The 19,077-nt window shown below is 40.1% G+C and overlaps 1 protein-coding gene across 1 annotated transcript in view; it reads right to left on the bottom strand.

Moving 5' to 3' along the window:
• Positions 1 to 6,193, bottom strand: part of LOC116700352 (short transient receptor potential channel 4) — a 24,632-nt gene extending 18,439 nt beyond the window's left edge. The window contains exons 1-3 of the mRNA XM_032533458.1: positions 5,437 to 6,193; positions 2,563 to 2,795; positions 1,325 to 1,543 (exon numbers count right to left, since the gene is read on the bottom strand). Of these exons, the coding sequence (XP_032389349.1) occupies positions 1,325 to 1,543; positions 2,563 to 2,721 (378 nt within the window). The 5' untranslated portion in view covers positions 2,722 to 2,795; positions 5,437 to 6,193. The remainder of the gene's footprint in view (positions 1 to 1,324; positions 1,544 to 2,562; positions 2,796 to 5,436) is intronic.
• Between the last annotated feature and the right edge of the window lie 12,884 nt (positions 6,194 to 19,077).

Genomic DNA, 19,077 nt, shown 5'->3' on the forward strand with positions numbered 1-19,077 from the left:
AGCTCATTGTGTAAATATTTTGTGAAAGCACCAATAGTCAATACTACAATATTGTTGCGGTATTGATATCAAGGTATTTGGTCAAAAATATCGTAATATTTGTTTTTTCTCCATATTACCCAGCCCTACCTTCTATAGATTCTCACTCATCCATTAGAGGTTAATACACAAAGCTGATTAAAACACTAATATCCAGTGTGCTCCTCAGCAAAAATAACAAATACGCCATAACCCTATTATTACAGAGATTATTACGAACACATCAGTTAGAAAACTGGGAAAATACAAAGACAAATAGACCCAATTCCAGCACAAACTGAATCTTCTTATTAATAAATCTCAGAGTAGACACTGGTAACAGATAGGATGCACTTTCCCCAGACAGCCTTTTAATATAATCAATGAGCTTCTCTTGGGGAAATGTGGTAGCTCTAGAGTGATCTATTTACACAACCTCCTCACACGATGGGAAGAAGAACTATCTTACAAAGACATTAGGGTAAAAGGGAAATGTTGCAGCTGATAGATGTCACAGCTGAGAGGTTTGGACTGAATATTTTTGGCGTCTGTATCTCATTCCTTCCAACCTCCATTTAACAACAAGCCTCTCTTGTGCTCTTTTTACCCACATGCTTCCTTTTGCTTTCATTTTTCCTTTTTTCACTGTTTCCCTTCATTATATAAAATATAAATACACAGCTTCTAACAGGACACAACATGCACAGCAATAACCCCTCCTCAGTTGATTGATGAACACAAGAACACCTGTTCCTTTGTGGTTTGATAGGGAGATGAGAGGAAGAGAGCATGGGAAGCGTGTGTGTGTATGTGTGTGAGTGTGTGTGTGTGCGTGTGTGTGTGTGTTCCAGTGTGTACCCTACACATGTGGCAAAAACAAGTAAAAAGAAAACACTCGTTAAGTGGAGAGCAATCAGTGCAAAAGGAAATTAAAGGAAATCTGAAATTAATTAGATTGTATTCTGCTTTTGATTACAGCCGTTAAACCTCTAAACGGGCCGGCCACTTTTCTGGAACGAGGGGTTTGTTAATGGACAGCAGTGTTAATCTGAATCACTACAAGACTAAAAAAGAATAATATCCTATGACTTCGGATACAATATACATCATATTTTTTAAATCTTATTAAATCTTTTTCTTTAAGACCTGTCCTTGATCAGGTCTTATTAAAACAGCTTTTTGAGCAGTTGTCAATTAGTTTAGATGCTCCAAGCAACTGCATGCAGACATACTTATACACTCCTACCCCAGGAAAAAAACACTCTCAGGTTGAAACCCCTTCCATCCCTCTCAGTCCCCTCCTCACCTGCATGCCCCCACTAGGCCTCTTGTGATTTAGCAGCAGCTCCACAGCGCCCACCACTTCTTTGCGGATCGCATGCAACAAGGCATCGCCGACGTAGACGCTGAAGCTCAGCAAGAGTTCGACGATTTCCAGGTTCTCATTCTCAATAGCAATCAGCAGAGCTGTGCGACCGAGTGGGTCGATGCAGTTGATGTTGATTTTGAAGTAGATCTCTGCCTCCTGGCAAAATAAGGTTGTGTTTGAAAATCAGGGTTTGTTTCAAGAGTTACCCTGGGTCTTGGGTCAAAAGAATCTCATTGATTAAAAGGGCAAATAGTCAATGACACAGAATACACATTGATTTTTTAACATAAATATAAACTTCTCACACCTTAAAGATCTAACAGAGCTACTTAAAGTCTACAGAGTTTTACTCGGTGGGAACTGTGCCACATCTCGATACATTGCCAAGTGATGTTGTTTGGGGCTGAAGACTACAAGCTTGAGAATGAAAAAATCTGGCTGTGTGAAGTTAGAAAGAAGTGAATACTTTATCTCTCTATATTTTATAAAGTCAATGCTAATCTCTGCTTGAGGCTAGCTCGAGGCTATTTTAGCTGCTACCACACACCTTAACCTCCGAATGAACTGTCAGCGGTCAAGTTGCATTGTGGGCATTAGGCAACAGGTTTTGACAAGGAAGAAAAAGATTATGTATTTGGTTCTGCTGCATCAATTTGTATCTATTTTTAATAACTGCCCATTAAGAGTCCAGAAATATCAAAGGAGTGCAATGCTAAATCATTTAGTCATGAGACTTTTAGAAGAATCATGGGGCTTTTAGATTGAGATTTACACACTAGAAAAAAAGTGAGTAGCTTTTCCCCCCCTTTTTCATGACTTATGGCATTGTGTTGTTAACTGAATTGCTATCTGACACAAGTCCATCATTATTTCTAGCAACATTTTGTGTTTACTAACGGTCTGACACCTGTCAAGGTAAATAAAGGCCCCAGATGTTATTGGAAATGAGTACAATATAATCATGGCTCTGTATGTTACCCATAAATCTTGTAATCATTTCTAAATCAATCCAATTAGATTAAGGCTTTCACTTCCATCTATCCATCAATTATTCTGAGTTTCAGTGGCTGTATTCATTCATCCATTTACCAATCAATTTACACACACACACACACACACACACACACACAGACACAAACAGACACACAAAAACACACACACACACGCACACATACCTCCAGAGCCTGTTTGACACTAGCGTAGTCCCCCTTCTCCACAGCTCCAAGGTAGGCTTTCTCCAAAGGCGACAGCTCTGACTCAGCCCTCACAATTCTCAGCGGGATGCGATCTCGGTATGAGGAGCTGTCAGTCCGCCGGTAGTACAGCTGTGACATCTCTCTGGGCTTCAGTTTACCAGCACTCTGCAAACACTGCTCCAGCTGCTGCCAAGCTGCTGGTGGACTTCACACTAGTGGGGACAGGAACAAAAGGTGTTATGGGAAGAAGGCACTTGTCACTGGTATTGCATTTTAGCGGAAAGAAAAGATGAGAAAGAGAGGAAGAGACTGGAGCAGAGGTGAGAGGGATATAAAGAGAGATATGACGCAGGTAATTCCTGGCCATTCATAAGACAACTTACTTATCTAAACATCACCTACAGCTTTAAAGAATGACTACAACTGGAGGGGCGTATAAAGCATTTAACATATTTTTAAAGTTTATAAACTTAAAATGGGTTTACTAAAACATCATTTTAGTATAGATAGGGCCCCTATTGACACAAGAACTAACAACATTTATGTCACTCATCATGCTTTTTTTGAAGTGAGAGGGGTGTCAGCCTTGCAGTGTTGCAGCTGAAATGGATGGTATAAGATCTTTAATTCTTAAGTTACTAATTGCTTTAGTTAATGTCATTAGTGATGTTAATTGAGCCACATCAGCTGACTTAGTAGTTGCCTGGTGACAGCAAAATTAAGCCTTCAGCACTTTTGGCTGCGGAGCTTCACAGAAACAAGCTTTCACAGTGACAGTGTGCAGTGATTGTCTGCTAACAAGGGAACCGTCAAGATCTCTGGAATCTGTCAGGGGTGAGATCTACAAATACTGCCCTAATAAAATATTAATCATGAATAGAAGCTGAGGGAATCATCTTTACAATTACATAAGAAATTAGCATTTGTAAACTGTTTTCTAATCCTAAAAATGGGGTAAACCCATTGATTGTAAAATGAAGATTAACAGTCTATGGGTAAACCTACTGTATCTGGTTCTCAGCAGACTATGCAATAATGAGCTCATTCTACCGTAAAACCAATATCAGTAGTAAGTTGACTATAACCACTGTGCATAATACGTAAATGACAAAAGGGATTGGCTGTTTTTCTAATACTCTTTGGAGAATTTAAAACCAGGGGGACTGAAGACAAGAAAACATGGCGTGTAGGAGAGGGAGACAAATAAATAGGTTTAAAAAAATAATAATTCTGAAGCAGTTGGCATGCAACAATGGGATTGTTCAGGTTTTGAACTAACAACCTGAATGTTACCACAGTTTTACATGCTGCAGGAGCAGGAATTTAATTAGGCTAAAATGCAAGTTAAGAACACCAAAGTGGTGCATATCAAAGAAACATCATGCAATTCACTGTTGTCCTGGGTTCATAAGCAACATTTATTCCTCATTGTGTTACCTGTCGTCTCCTTTTACACTCAGGGTGCCTATTTACTGTTGTAGAAATGCTCTACAGTGCTCTTTATTTGCCCCCATTAAAGGAAAAAAAACGTCATCATAAAAAGACAGTTTTGCTTTACTGAGAGCTTTTTCCTACAGCCCTTCTGGTTAACAGGGTTTCACACATCATTTGAGATCCTGGACATTGAAATCGCTATGGCCCTTTGTGGAACAATTTCACTTTGATTTAAAAAAACCTCTGAACTGGCCATGCAAGGACCCCGCAGTCACCAACACCGAATGACTTTAATCTTAAGAGGGAGTAGAATCATGCACTATGCAGAGAATGTGCACTTAGAAGACTCATTAAAAGCAGATCTTAGTGCCAACATAGGAGTTGATTAGTAACATGCCTTTAACAAAAAAAAAGCCTATTTTTCAGCAACAGGGGCAAACAAATTTTGACAACAAAATTATGATTTCAATATTTGATTTAACTCTATTAAACCAAGACTTTTCTCTGGAAGTAGGCTACACTATTAATTATGGTCTCAACAGTCTACTTGGGTTTCATGTGTCTTCATGTGATTTTCTGAGTTACTGCTCCACTGAGGGATGTAAAAGGTTGATAAAGACGTATGTTTTAGTGCTTGTTTGACAGATGTCTAATATGAGGTGACACCACATACTGTGTATATGGATCATTTTACCTAAGCCAGGTATACGTTTTGCTCTACTCTGTGCTTCTAATGCTGATGTGTCATTCTAATTTGGCTTTTTCGAACTAACAATAAAAACGCCAGTACACGAGGATTAGTGTGGTCGGTCTGCTTATATCTGTGTGCTACAATTGAGACACAGACAGACAGAGAGACAGACAGACAAACAGACAGACAGAGAGCAATAATTGAAGACTTTTCCTGCACAGCCTTGTGCAGAGGAACCTTTAGACTGGCCTGGAATTGATGATTTAGAAATAGAAAGCAGCACCACTCAAGTGTAATGAAAGGGAAGTTGTCCTTATTCTGGAAGTTGTATTGATTATACAGCACGCAATATGATGAGCTTTCCAGCAGCCCATGCAGCACATTTACAAAAGGCTGTTATGTGTTTACAATGGCAATAGGCTAATTAACGACAACAGGTCTGTGTCAATTGGACTGCCTGTTCCATTTGTAGTGAATGGCGCCTGCGTACACTCACAGGTGAGATGTTTATTTGTCTGTGTGCCAAGTTCCAAGGAATAGCATGGATTAAAAGTATTAAATGGTTGTGAAAATAAAAGACTCTTGTTTGTACCTGCAGGAGTTACAAACTGAGGGACCCTTAAGGCACCAGTTACATAGGCCTACTTTATCTTTACAGTCTACTACCGTAGCGTAAAAAGCCTTTTATAGCCAAAACAGTTCATTTTCAAGTGCAGCAAATAACTAACCTTTGGGATGTTGGGCATTGGAACTTCGCACATGGAGATTCATTTCTTCCTTTGGAAATAATCCCAAGACCACATGAGGACTAATAAAACAGATGCCCGTGGCTTTAAAAAAATAACAATTGGCCTCAATTTCTTGCATTTAGCATTTCCCCAAATGTGAAAACTGCAGTGTGGCTCAGCATGGAGACCCCGCTTGTTAATATGTTGCTGCCTTTGTAATGCCAGTCCGTCTTTCTCTTGGTTTTCACTCTAATCTGCATTCTCCCCTCTCATTCATGGAGACTTGACAGTAGCTCCACTGTACATCCAAAATGGGTTAGTTTTCATCACGAGTTCCATTTGGTCTTACTTGGCGGTAAAAAAAACAAAACAACCGCATTCACCTTACCGCGCTAATCATGGAGACGAAAATAAGACACAACGAAGTTTCCTCGGTGGATTACTCGTGGTTCAGAAACACGTCCTGTTTTCCCCGGTGAATATTTTTACCGATGTTCTTTTCCACTCGACTTATCCACCTGTTGCGGACGATTGAGCGAAAAGCAGCGCCTCCAGAAATAATCGCAGAGCGGATAGATGCCTGGCGAGCAGTCTGTGGCGCGCTGCTGCAGACTGGTCGATCGTGCGCACTTGGAGACGCATTGAGCACTGTCACTGCAAGAGAGGGAAACTCATCTGAAAAGCAACGCAGCCATACATTCAGCCTCTCCAAATGACTATTATCCTTAACATAACACAATTCTAATGTAGGCCTACCATTTAGCTTTACCGGTCTGAGAAATGACATCCAAGAACCAGGCCAGGTCATAATGCGGATTATTATACAGCGTCATGAACGACTTGCATTGGAAACCAGTGAAATTGCTTAACACGATCATCTATCTTGCTAACTTTTAATTAAAGACATTTTCAACTCGGATAAAAGCATAATAGTGTTACTTTCATTGTAAATTGTATTGATCCAGTGAAATTAACAAACCAGCTAAAGGCAAATGAAAATGGGGGCCAATATGGCTTCTGCCTATTTGCATTTTTATAAATCTGAAAAAAATCACCTGAAACAAAAGTTTTCATCTGCACTCCTTTAAACTAAATATCACAAAAGTAAACTGTGTGTCTGCAGCACTTGATAAGGCTTAAATCATGTCCACTGTGTATGACTGACAGTTTATAATAGGCATACACCTGTCTGACTTATTTGCAGTATCAGTGGGCTAGATCTCTCTCTCTCTCATCAACAAGTAACAAGAACAAAACTGATGGATGTCAGTATCAACATAAGAAAATTACAGGTGTGTGTGTGTGTGTTTGTGTGTGTGTGTGTGTGTGTGTGTGTGCGTGGGGGGGGGTGTCACTCACTGTTACTCAAAGAGTGGCAGGTAAAGACATTCCCGCTGCTAGACTGCAGCTCTCTAGGTGTTCTCCCTTGTTTATATCGGTTATTTGGTCAAATGTCGGGTGTTTGTAATATTTAGTTTGGACTGGCTACAGTTGTATGCATTCATTCTGCCAGGAAGTGCAGCTCTGTCTCGACTTTGTCTTTCTTGCACAGTTGGCAGAGGCACTCCTCTTTGGGGAGCTATTGTTGTTTGAAGCGGCCTGTCTTGGTGGCCAGGTTGCGCTCTCTTAGTCTGTACTTGGTCATTGTAGTTCTTAGTCTGATATCAGTCACTGTGGTCAGGTAGTCAGCCGCACTGTACTCTCTCTTTAGGGTCAGATAATACTGCATAATTTAAGACAGATTCTGCTTGGGATTTGACTTAAATTTGACTTAAATAGTCAAATGCCTCTTTGAAATCTGTGAAACATGCGTCAATTTTATTTTTGTTTTGGTGAACATGTTTGTCTATTTTTGGATGGTTTTAGTTTTGCATGATAATGTGATTAACATGTCTAACTGCATTATTTACACCTTTTACGCCCTAAATATGTGGTGCCCAGAAAGGTATCTAGTAGGGTTTGAATTTGGGCTGAGCTGATTGCTTTCTGGAACTCCTCTGTGCTGTTTTGGACCCATCTGTATGATGTCCTGATTTTAAACAGCTTACTGGGCTGTGGGTGTGTGGTGTTGTTTGTCACTTACCTTCTGAGAAACATGGTAATTTGGCTGTGGTCAGACAGAGGGGTCAGTGGTTTGACTGAATGTACTGAGAGAGAAAGGGTCTATATCTGTAACCATGTAATCAATGGTGCTGATGCCGAGAGCTGAGCAAAAAGTAGTTCTAAGAGTCTCCTTGTAGACTACCTTGACGATGGTACAGACCCAGGCTTTGACAGAGCTGCAGTAACTCTCTGCCGTTCTTGTTGATCTGGTCGTCATGGTTGGAACGAGGAAGGTTAGTTCTGTTTTGTGGATAATTGTGTCCAAATATATGAGTGTTACATAGCTCTGTGTTGTAGTCAGGGAGAGAGCCAGTACCTTCAGGTCCCCACAGATTAGCACACTTCCCTGGGCCTGGAAGCTGCAAATCTGCTCATGGAGGAGGGGGAAGATTTCCTCATCATAGTATGGGGAGTCACTAGGGGGGATGTATACAGCATGGGGAGTCACTACAGGGGGATGTATACAGCATGGGGAGTCAATACAGGGTGATGTATACAGCACACAGGAATATGTCTGTTGGAGGGTTAGTGATGTCTTGTTTTATTTTGAGCCAAATGTGTGAGCGTATATTTTGTAGGGGTGATGTACTTTGAAATTTCATCTTTGTTCCAGATAATAATCCCTCCTGAGTTCCTCCCTCTTTTAACAGTAAGGAGTTTGACTGATGGCAGAAGGATTTCTCTGTAGTTTGGGGGACAGTGAGTGACAGAGCCGGATCTGCACCAGGTCTCTTGGAGGATGATGATGTCTGTGTCTTTGGTTTTGTCTTTAAATTCAGGGGTTTCCCTTTTACATCCAAACAATGCTGAGTTAAGGCCCTGAATGTTTCTGAAAGAGAGTCTCTCTCTCTTTCTCTCTCTCTCTTTCTTTCTCCCTCTCCTGTTGATGTTGTAAATTCTTCCTAATAGTGTGTAATGCTGTTGAATGTCCTCTGACATGTTTATAGACTCATTCCTTCATGGGAACAGATATTGTTTGGAAACTCAGCGCTTGCTTCTCATACCGGGGACATTTGTTTTTCTATGGGATTGCACAACTTATCCATCATTGTTCTGTGTTTTGAAATCATATGTACAGTAAGTAATGCATATGGTCAACATTTTGTATCATCACGCTCAACACATGCTGCTGTATTTAGTCATTAGGTCATTTTAGAAAAAAATAAAAGAACCTCTGCTCTGCACTTTTGGCTGCCTCTTGAGGCATTTTGTTATTAACTGGTAAGGCTTCATGTCTCAGTGCTGCTAATTTCTTTGATGTACTCTAGACTCATATTAAATGGCTGTACCTGTGGGATGATGGGGTTCGCATAAACTCAGCCCAAATCCCATATTGAGACTTCTTGCAGCAAAACTATTGTTTTTATCTGGTTAATTCAGAAACATTATTATATATCATTATAACAAATAACACTTTGATAGTCTGTAAGATTATATACATATATACTGTATATATATACATATACAGATTCAGAAGTATGAAGAGCACATCAAAATAATCTCATTTTAACTGCAGGACAGAGTGTGTGGCTGACAAGTCAGAAATGATAAAATATTGATTCTAAAAATAGTCCTGAAGCTAATTATTCTCCCCTAAAAGGACATTTAAACGGGATTGATTGGAGCAGACATCTGATGAGATGTAGAGGGGGAAAGCAAAACAGTAGATTCCACTAGCCTAGCTTTTTTTAAAGCTTGCTCATAACAGCTTGGTAAGCGTTTCTTGCACTGGTACCATTGCAAATGATACCCTTTTGTATCAAGAGGGAAGCACTGTACGACTTCTGCAGCAGGGGGATGTAGACGCAAGGGGCTCCTTTTTCTGTTTGTACTTAACAAGTGCCGGATGTTGGTGAAGCAGTGTAGTTTCACTTTTTACAGTGTTTTTTTGCTGTGCTTGTTAACAAGACTCTTTCACAAACTATTTGGCTGCTGCAGCACAATTTTGAGCTTTTGGGATTGTGGCGGCAGTCCTTTCAGTGCTGAATTGGAGCGCAATCACTTTTCACACAAAAAGAATGTTTTTGCAGAAGCTCATTTATGAACATTTGGCAAGTGGCCTCGCAGTTAAGAGTTGCATGAGTTTTAGCAGAAGGGGCTGTTCTTATCAAGGTAAGAGGAGACTCAAGAGGATGGGCAGCAGGTTGCTACAAAGCAAACAAGCACTCTCCGTCTGTGAACTGTTACAAGCCCGCCATTTCAATTTGAAGCCTTCCCCACTATCCGCCTGTCCCATTTTTCTTGTTCCTATCTCTGCCTCACACTCTCACACAGCCGCAGGTTAAATGCACTTTTGTTGAAAGCTTAAAGAGTTGGACTGCCCTCTGCTACAGAGGTATGTTTGTGTCTGTTCCCTGAAATATGAACTGGTGCTCATAACCCAGAGTTTCGCTTTTATCTCCATGGGAACGCACTGCTGTCCTCATCCTGTCCTACGCCTCTGAGAATAATCAGTCACCCTTTCATGAAGTTACACCATGCCTGTATAGAATCAGTTTTTGTGAAAGGCAGTGTCAACATCATGATTATATAAATCTAAGATTTTCATAATCCCTCTTTTTTTCTGATGGGCGCTGTGGTATTTTTTGGGTCTGTGGCTCCAGGGGTTCCTAAGGTAAGTGTGGTCTCTGAGAAGTTACTGGGTAATTAAAATTGGTCTCTGTTCTCCCTGGAGATGCACTGAGGATGAGACTGCCACCTTCACTCCCTGACACACTGTTCACATTTAGTACAGTAAGAGCAAAAATTAGCAAACAAAAGGGATTCTTTTCAGAAAGGCACTGTAAAGAGCAATTTCTTACTTTTGCATTTCTTCATATTGTTAGGACACCCTGTCATTGCTGATACCGACATTTTTTTTAATCACTTATCTATTGCAAAAGACAAAGGTACCCCAATGAACAACTTTTCACCGCTTTGAGTTTACCTAAAATTGGTTGTAAAAAAAATAGTTTGCCTTGCAAAATATATTTTTTAGAAAATGTAGTAATGTAGTAATTGCTGCTTGGATTGTATTATTTTCTAATCTAGTAAGTGAGACAATCTTGTATTGCACAGAGGTAAAGGGAAGGAAGTCCAGGATGGATGGTTGGGTTTATAAAGCGCATTTCCTATGGCGGTAGATGCCAGGGTTCATGTGCCAATAGGCTGCAAAAACACTGCTCGAGGTCAGGCAAAGATTGTGGCTTCATTGATTAAGTGTTGTGCTTGGAGTCACTGTCGACTTTTTAAATATTTTACCAAAACCGCAATGTTCCCCTCACCTTCACTACATATTGACACATATATGTTGACTCTGAACATTTTGCAGGTACGTTGAAACATTTGGTTTTTATGTAGATAACAGTAATCTGGGCAGCATTACTGGACAGTCCACACTGAAATGCACTAGAGGCATTTTAATTAATATGACAATACATTTAGTTGTAATACAGTTGTAATAATTTTGTAGGCCCTGGGTCTGAAGTTTCCTCATAGAGGTTGCTTTGGTTAAAAACAGGTTAAATTATTTGAGTTTAGACTTGATTAGTTTAATGTGAAAACACACATTTGTTCATTCTAGAGGCCCCAAATACATGTCATGATTAATGGCCATTTAAACATGGTCATACATACAGTTTGGTGAGTATAAATTCCAGTGACTTTTAAAAACTGTTTCCTGTGTAAGGTTACACTTTCCACTCTCCACTTTCTGAGGGATCACAAGCACCAGCAAACAGCTCTTCCTAAGAAACCGCAGGTTGCAGCAGCAGAGATGGCTCACCCTGCTCGGCTATTACTCTGCAGACCCCAGAAAGAATAAACACATTTGAGCAGAGTACACATATGTCCTCTGTAAGTATCCTCCTGAAGCTCTGGGCTACTGTGCAGGATGTTGACTAATGTTGACCCTTATGAAAGAGCAGCTTTGACTGTGCTGCAGTGATCTGTCAAGGACAGTTATCTCTGGCTTATGTAACATTGAATGCAATGCTGCATTTTCTTCCTTACTTGTACAGAGACACAAACTGTTTCCATTGGCTCCAAAGCACTGCATGCTTTCCTCTTCATTTGTTTTCTGATAATGCATTCAAAAGACCACCACTGGAGAGTTTTATGTGTGTGATTGAACTATGATTGACCAGGCTTGTTAAGACTTGATTGTAAATGTCACCCGTTCAAACAAAAGTGTTATGTCTGTATCCTTTAAAGGCAATAAAAGGTTTTCTTTTCATCTCACTTGGCTGCTGTATTTGGTTTTGCAATAGCGATGCTTTTATCACATGACTCAAATGAAAGTGGTTGCCCTTGAACTCTCGATAGTTTTCTAAAACAAGATCATTCATATGCCCACTTTCCCCTTAATCTGTCACCCCCAGCTGTTCCTTTGACAGAGTGGAATGGACTGCTAAATTGAATGTCTACTCTCTGCTTTTAAAGCTACTTTGCAAAAGAAAGTGGTTGTAGTTTAACAGTCATTTAAAAGTAATCAGCTTTTAAATCTTTCCTAGTTGGCAGTAAAATAACTCCAGGAAGGTAAAAGAGCAGTGTTTACTCTGAAGAAATGTTTTGGAATATGCAACACAGTTCATCACTTTTTCAATCTTTGAGAGAGTGCCAACATTGAATTAGACTGTCAAATCAGAGTTTGAAGGTTTACTTGTTTCATTACTACGTGTAGTTTTCTCAGAGCTCTAGTAATACAGATGTGCCACACGCCTACTTGTATCTGTATTATCTTAAATCAGTGTTTTTCTTAGCTTTTTTGAATTCAAGTAACTGTTTCTTTTAAAAGTTTTCATATCAGTAAATGTATGAAAGTAGTTTGTGAACAAAAACAAACATATCAGATTTAATGATGCAGTCAATGGAATAGGTTGTTATACAATTGTTAAAAGACAGTTCTACACAATGTAGTCATTTAAAATGTCAAGATACACATAAGTTGCTATAGTATTACTGTAAGAGAATGTCAACATCAGTAATTTCAGCAAGTGTTTTAGTAATTATGAGGGTAGCAAATGAGGAAGTCAGGTGACGTTAATACAGAGCAACAACGTCTGCTTAAGGAGAAGGTTGGGGCGTCTGGACTTTTGATGTATTTTGTCACTTAATCTGGAAGTCTTTTACTGTAAACACTGCCTTGTCTTCCATTAAAAGCACAGAGATCGACTTTGAGTATGCTGCAGTGAAGTATCACAACACTGTGAAAGCTGGTTAGCATAACAGTTGACTCCATCACTTGCTGTGTCTGTGAGTGAGTGGATGATTCAAGGCAGCAATGCAGAGCAGTGGGGAAATTACAATTTCAGACGTCAAAAACGTTGTCAGAGTTAATGTTACGTAACAATAATGATAAAATAATAATAGCTTGAATTTTTATAGTGCTTTTCAAGGGACCAAAGGATGCTTTACACATATGAGGGCAGAAACAAATAGCACACACGTGTTATGTTGTGTGCTTTTTATGTTTTAGTACTGCACTGTTATGTACAGTATACTGTTCCGTTTCAATCTGCATCTTTTGCAAAGTCAACCCCTGGAAAAGCGTTTAGACGGCGCCAATGTTTGGGTAATTCTGACAAAAATTGTCAACAAAATGTATTCTCTGGCTCCACAAATCTCTGCTCATGTCCTGAGCCTTTGTGTGGGATGCTTTCATTCCATCTCTGCAGAATCAGCATTCTACCGATTTAGCCTGGCAGGCTGCATGACCACAAGGACAATGTAATTATCCCAAAATGATAAGCATCCGTAAAAGGACTTTCTCAGGATAGTTATTTTTGTATGGAGTTATTTAGACTATTAGACCGTTTTAAGCTTTGATAGTGACACTAAAGCTGTAATAACAACATAATATTGCTGTACAGTAGTTTGCAATCAAATAAAAGCAGTGCTAACAAGTAATTAGCTACATATTGCTCATAATATTGAAAAATAAATCCTTCTGTTTTGCTTGTTGCTTAGAAGCTTTCTACCTCACTTTTAATTTTGTCTGATACTGTCATAAATAATCCTCTATACTAAGTGATCTGTCCCTGCAGCATATTTTCCAAAGACACGTTGAATAGACTCATGGCTACTGACACACATTTAGCCTCCGTTGGTCTCAAACCCCCATTAGACCTAATTTACTGGGCGTCCTTACTCCTTCTTTCTGTCATCAATTTCTAGTGGTGGGTCTATCATGTGCTGCCCACACAAGAGAAAAACCAAGAGGAACCACTACACAGTGTACCACAAAGAAATCACTGAGGGGCAGTTAATGAAGCTACATGAATAGGGATCCAATATTTCTTGCGGCATATGAGTGGTCAATACTTTGAAGAATAGTTACTGAAGAAGGATACTGTTGGGATACTCAAGATGCGTTACATCCCTTTAACTGTCTTTTGTATTCACTCCATTTAATATACATGCTGTGATTAAAGTCCAAAGGTGTCTCAGTTGATTCCCCTCCTACAATATCTATAACAAAATGCAGCTTATTGGTCATGATGTTTGTTTGTATTACACAAAATAAGTGCACACAATGCATGTGTGGCTTCTTTTTCAAGTAACCTCACACCACTACTGCAGGTGTGATGTCCTATTTTATTCTACTGCAGATTTCCTCCAAAATCTCTAACCCTGGATTCCCACCAACTTCGGAACAGCGGCAGAATCAATAGGTTTCCATTAAAGTCTATGTGTGTTCGACTCTGTCCTAGCTTTCTGCTAGATGCTGGAGAGCTCCGCAGCAATTCATTTTACTTGTGTAAATAAGTTAAGTCAGTAGTTCTACTTTTACCAGAGTATTTTTAACACAAGTATCTGTATTTCGGAAGTGAGTACTTTTGCCATCTCTGTGCAATACACCTTGAAAACGTCATAATGGGCGGAGACAGGCCTGAAGACAACAGGTCAGAGGTTTTGTGTTACTGTTTATAGAGACTACATCCTGTCATATTGCACGATCCAATGTGAATTCACAAGATCTCGTAGGTCCTTTTGACTTCAGCTGTCAGTCATGGCCGCAGCCGTTCCGCAACAAATCCGGACCTGGCGGGTATTGACAGACGGCGGTGCACGGCGCCGACGGGTAGCGAAGCCGAGCCGCAACCGTATCGCAGTTGGTGGAAACCCAGGGTAACACATGCAACTCACTAGGACTGGAGGCTTTAAAGTACCAACCTGTATTTACCTGTCATCCCTTTAACGAGAAAGCCTTTTAAAAAGGCAATTATCCTATAATGCAACAAAAATTATACGACAAATTGTAAGATAATAAAGCAGACTTTTATTTTAAAAAGCAGGGAACCACTTTGACATCTGAATGGCTCTTCATTACAAATGGCTATAGATCTGAAAAACATACAAATGCTCCAAGCATTATGTATATTTAGTTTGAAAGCATTTCTAATAGTTGTGTCCTCACTCGTAAGCATGTGTTCAAAAAGAAGGTAAACACGAGGGGAGAAATAACTGGTACCGCTTCTGTTGCTAAGGCTACTGTTTAACTTATGTGCCAGTGTGTGTGTGTGTGTGTGTGTGTGTGTGTGTGCGTGCGTAGCTGTGAGAGTGTGCCTGTTTTTATGCTTTAAGCATTAGTGTGTGTGCATTAGATTTGGTGACAGACCCTTTCAATTCAGTGAATTAATGTGTGAGCCTCTGTGCCCCAAGGGAGCTGGTGGAGAGCCAGGTGTTGCTCCCTATCTGACCCCCTCTATCAAGGGGGACAACCAGATGGGGGAGTCTAAAGGCCTTTTTCAGGAGCAATGCTACTGAACAATGTCCTGGAGCCACTCAGACACATGGATGAAAAAGAGTGAGGGTGTTGACACGTCTGAAGTGAAAGTGAGAACGAGTAGGGATTCAAGTAAAATACAGTACTCTTTTTCTCTCATACGTACATAGTGTACAGTGTACACCTTGGCTTTTGTGGTGTCTGGCAAATATGCCTTTTGCAACTTGTAACCTTCCAAATAACTCTACAACAAGTTTTTCCTAACTTCCCGTTCCCCAACTTCCTTCCAGCTTGACTCAGATTTTAAAACACGATATTATAGTTAAGGAATCCATTTACCTCACAAAACTGGGGGTTTAATTCAAGTGTATTGTGCATTCTTTTTATTTGGCTTGGTTGGCTGTCTACCAAGCTGGCGATCACAAGGTTTGTTATTGCTGGAAATAGAGTAGTTTAAAGTAGTCTGAGTAGAAAAGTCCCCCCCCCCAACACATGGTTGATAACGGTTAAAACCCCATTCATTGAAAACCTTTTTGAATCATTTTCAACTGATTAGTTTTAGAATGTCTGCATATGTCAACTACACAATGGTAAGGGCCGGCAACTAAAATAAGTTAAGGAATCATGAGGTGTGATGTGATTTTGGAGGAAGACTTAACCAGCTCATATTTAGTTGTTTTGCTCATATTAGGTCTCTTCCCAATGTTGCTTTTGTTGATTCTTTCCTTGTTCACTAAATCAATCATCTTTGTAGTAGAGTCAGCAGCCACTACTAAGTTGGAGGGCATGAACTATGCCTGAAATGAGGATACAAATCAGTTTGTTCAATTTACTAAAGTTCATTATCTGCTCATGGTTACGTTTCACAACACAATTGCAATGAATGGTGTTCACACAAAGCGTGTTGTCGCTGCCCTTGCCTGAGGTGTTTTCACTAATCTCAGTCTTTCTGACTGGCTTACAAAAACAAATGTATATTCAGGCTTCAGATTGCTGTTGAGATATCCTTACACTATTTCAATAAAAGCTTTGCACCACCTCTTGCTTGTGTGGCGGGATTACAAACAGGCGGGCAAACCAACAAATCCTAGGTTACAGTGACGCTTTGCTTTTTGCTTTTTTATGTTCATGCAGCTGCTGCCAAAAGGTTCCTGTAATTGATGTTGCAGAGAGCTCCTGCTGCACATTGTTAAGAAGGACCTTATGAAAGCTCTGTTCAAAAGCAAAAAAACAGTGCCCTAGTTAGAGGCGTACAGCTTTGAATTCTGGTCCCTCTGATATTAAGTTCCTAACTTTTCAACAAGGGAGATAATTGAGCATAAGTAAAATATTCATGCCTGAGATTTTCAAAGTTGCAAGGTGACTAACTTGAATTAATTAATTCTGATATTTTCATGAAATTGGGTGGAATCCTTTTCATAGATATCGGCATGCAAATAACACTTACCTAAGTGCACATCATTAAAAGGAACATGCCACCCACTGTTTGTTGAAATAGGGTTTGTCACGGTATCCCCTAGCTGTACATAAGTGGGCCAACGCATTTTTTGTCTCAGTGCATGCATAAATAAAAAAATAAAAAAAATAAAATACACTGACTTGAATACCATTTTTTCCTTGTACAGGTTCAACAAGGACACATTTAACTGTTGTGTGCATGCGCCTTGTTTCTTTCACTTGAAAATTGTGACCACATTGTTGTCACCTTATGTCAAAGAATGGAAATGTCACCAGATGTCGGACATTCAGCTAAAATAGTGATTATAAATTAAGTTAAGCAGAGAAAGTGGCATACATACAACAAAGGAGAAAAAAGCCACAGTAAAACTCTGTCAAGAACTATTACTTTATCATCTTTTTTTTTTACTTATTGCATAGTAATTGGTGGTACAGCCCCTTGCTTAATAGTGTTTCTTTCCTCAGCTTTTAACAATACAACAAGCTTTCTGGAGTAATTTCATTATGGATGTAATAATTAGCGTGCACGCACACGCCTTGGGAAGCTGATGGTAATTATACTTATCGACCTCTCCAGAGGTTTCTGGGTCATGGGTTATCGGACAAGGAATCCAATCACAATGCAAACAGAGGTAAGTTGAGCAGACCGATGGAAGTCATGTTTAATGCTTTGTTCCATCTCCCTCTTGCCTTGGGTAAAAAAACCCAAAAGAAATCCAATTATTACCTCAAACTGTATTGATTGTGTCCCCTAATAGGATATTAAGCAAACAGGGGAACACAGCGGAAAGACAAAGACCAGCAGTGTCTACATACAAAATGATAGCCTGGTCTGAGGATGTGGGGAAGACTTTTATATAACACTTAGCAATTGTGCAAGTATACCTGCCACATGTGATAGATCCCATTAACCACATGTGCTTTAATGAAATGCTTACTGTATGCCACGGAAAAAAAGTCTTAAATCAATGGGGTTTTGTAACGTGTGTGCATTCTGTAGTGGGTCACATCTTCTGCAAACAGCTTATAGTACTTTACTGGGGCCTACTTTATAAAACTCCAAACTCCAGTCGCGGCCCAAGTGAGGCCATGTCCTCACGGATGCTGTGCTACAATCACAGAGTGAAATCTTTTCATCAATTAATTTGACCACCATAGTCCGTACTACCAGCCCTGTAAAAAGTAATTGTTGTCTTACATTTCATAAATGTTGCATCACTTGTTCGCGGAATATAACTGCAGTATGGCCTTTGTCATTCATGCCATGTGCTTCTGGGTCTTCTTCAATTGGCCTTAATGCAGGTGGAGATTCCATTACGTTGTGCCATGTTGTGCAATCCAGCACAGGCCCTAATCATCCGACACACCTTTTCAGGCACATATATAATAGGACTCCCCCAGACCTATCCATGCACCTCCAACGTGATTTTAAATGCCCGATGGTGCGTGCCACCACCGACCGAGTGAGCCCGTGTAGAGCATTGGGCCGCGGTTTGTGGGTTGTGGAAGGAAGTGAGCATCCAGTTCCTTGGTGGATAACTACTATCTCCTGCATGAAAATTTTGTTGTAAATTATTGTTAGAAAGCCACCACAGATAAATGTTAAGATAAAAAAAGAAATGCACATATATAGGCTTACCCAAAAGCCAGACGTCCTGCACTGCGCCAGCCGGCAGCTGTTATATTCCTGTCAATAGGAAAGAGTTGTGTGTTGAGCCGGGCAAGCGAGCCACAACATTTAACAATATCATGTCCGCATCACATACAGTATGATCTGCACGTTAATTGAATGATATTGCTTTTGATCAACAAAATCATACTTGTTCTCAGACAGTGTTTTTATTGTGTGCAGTCTATCGCTTCGATTACATTTGAGGAACTGGACATTACTGCAAATTGCGTTTTAATTTTGGCTTGCTTCACAACAGCATAGCAAAATTTTATATAACGAGGAGTTATTTGAATCAAATTTTCCATTACAGCTGGCATAATTGAATGAATGATGAATGAATGATGGCTGTGATTTGCCGGATCAATCTGCTAGTTTGTGGTGGATTATCCCAGTAGCCAAAAACCAATTGTGGTCATGTAAATGTAAATGTGCTGTATTTATATAGCGCTTTTCCAGTCTTAACAACTGCTCAAAGCGCTTTTACATCTACAGGGAACATTCACCATTCACACACATTCATACACTGTGGCAGGGGCTGCCGTACAAGGTGCCACCTGCTCATCAGATAAACATTCACACACATACACACTCTGATGCGCAGCACCGGGGGCAACTCGGGGTTCAGTGTCTTGCCCAAGGACACTTCGACAATGACTGCAGGGGCGGGGATCAAACCACCAACCTTCCGATTGGCAGGCAACCG

Source organism: Etheostoma spectabile, chromosome 13 (assembly GCF_008692095.1).
Source record: "Etheostoma spectabile isolate EspeVRDwgs_2016 chromosome 13, UIUC_Espe_1.0, whole genome shotgun sequence".
NCBI classification, from domain to species: domain Eukaryota; kingdom Metazoa; phylum Chordata; class Actinopteri; order Perciformes; family Percidae; genus Etheostoma; species Etheostoma spectabile.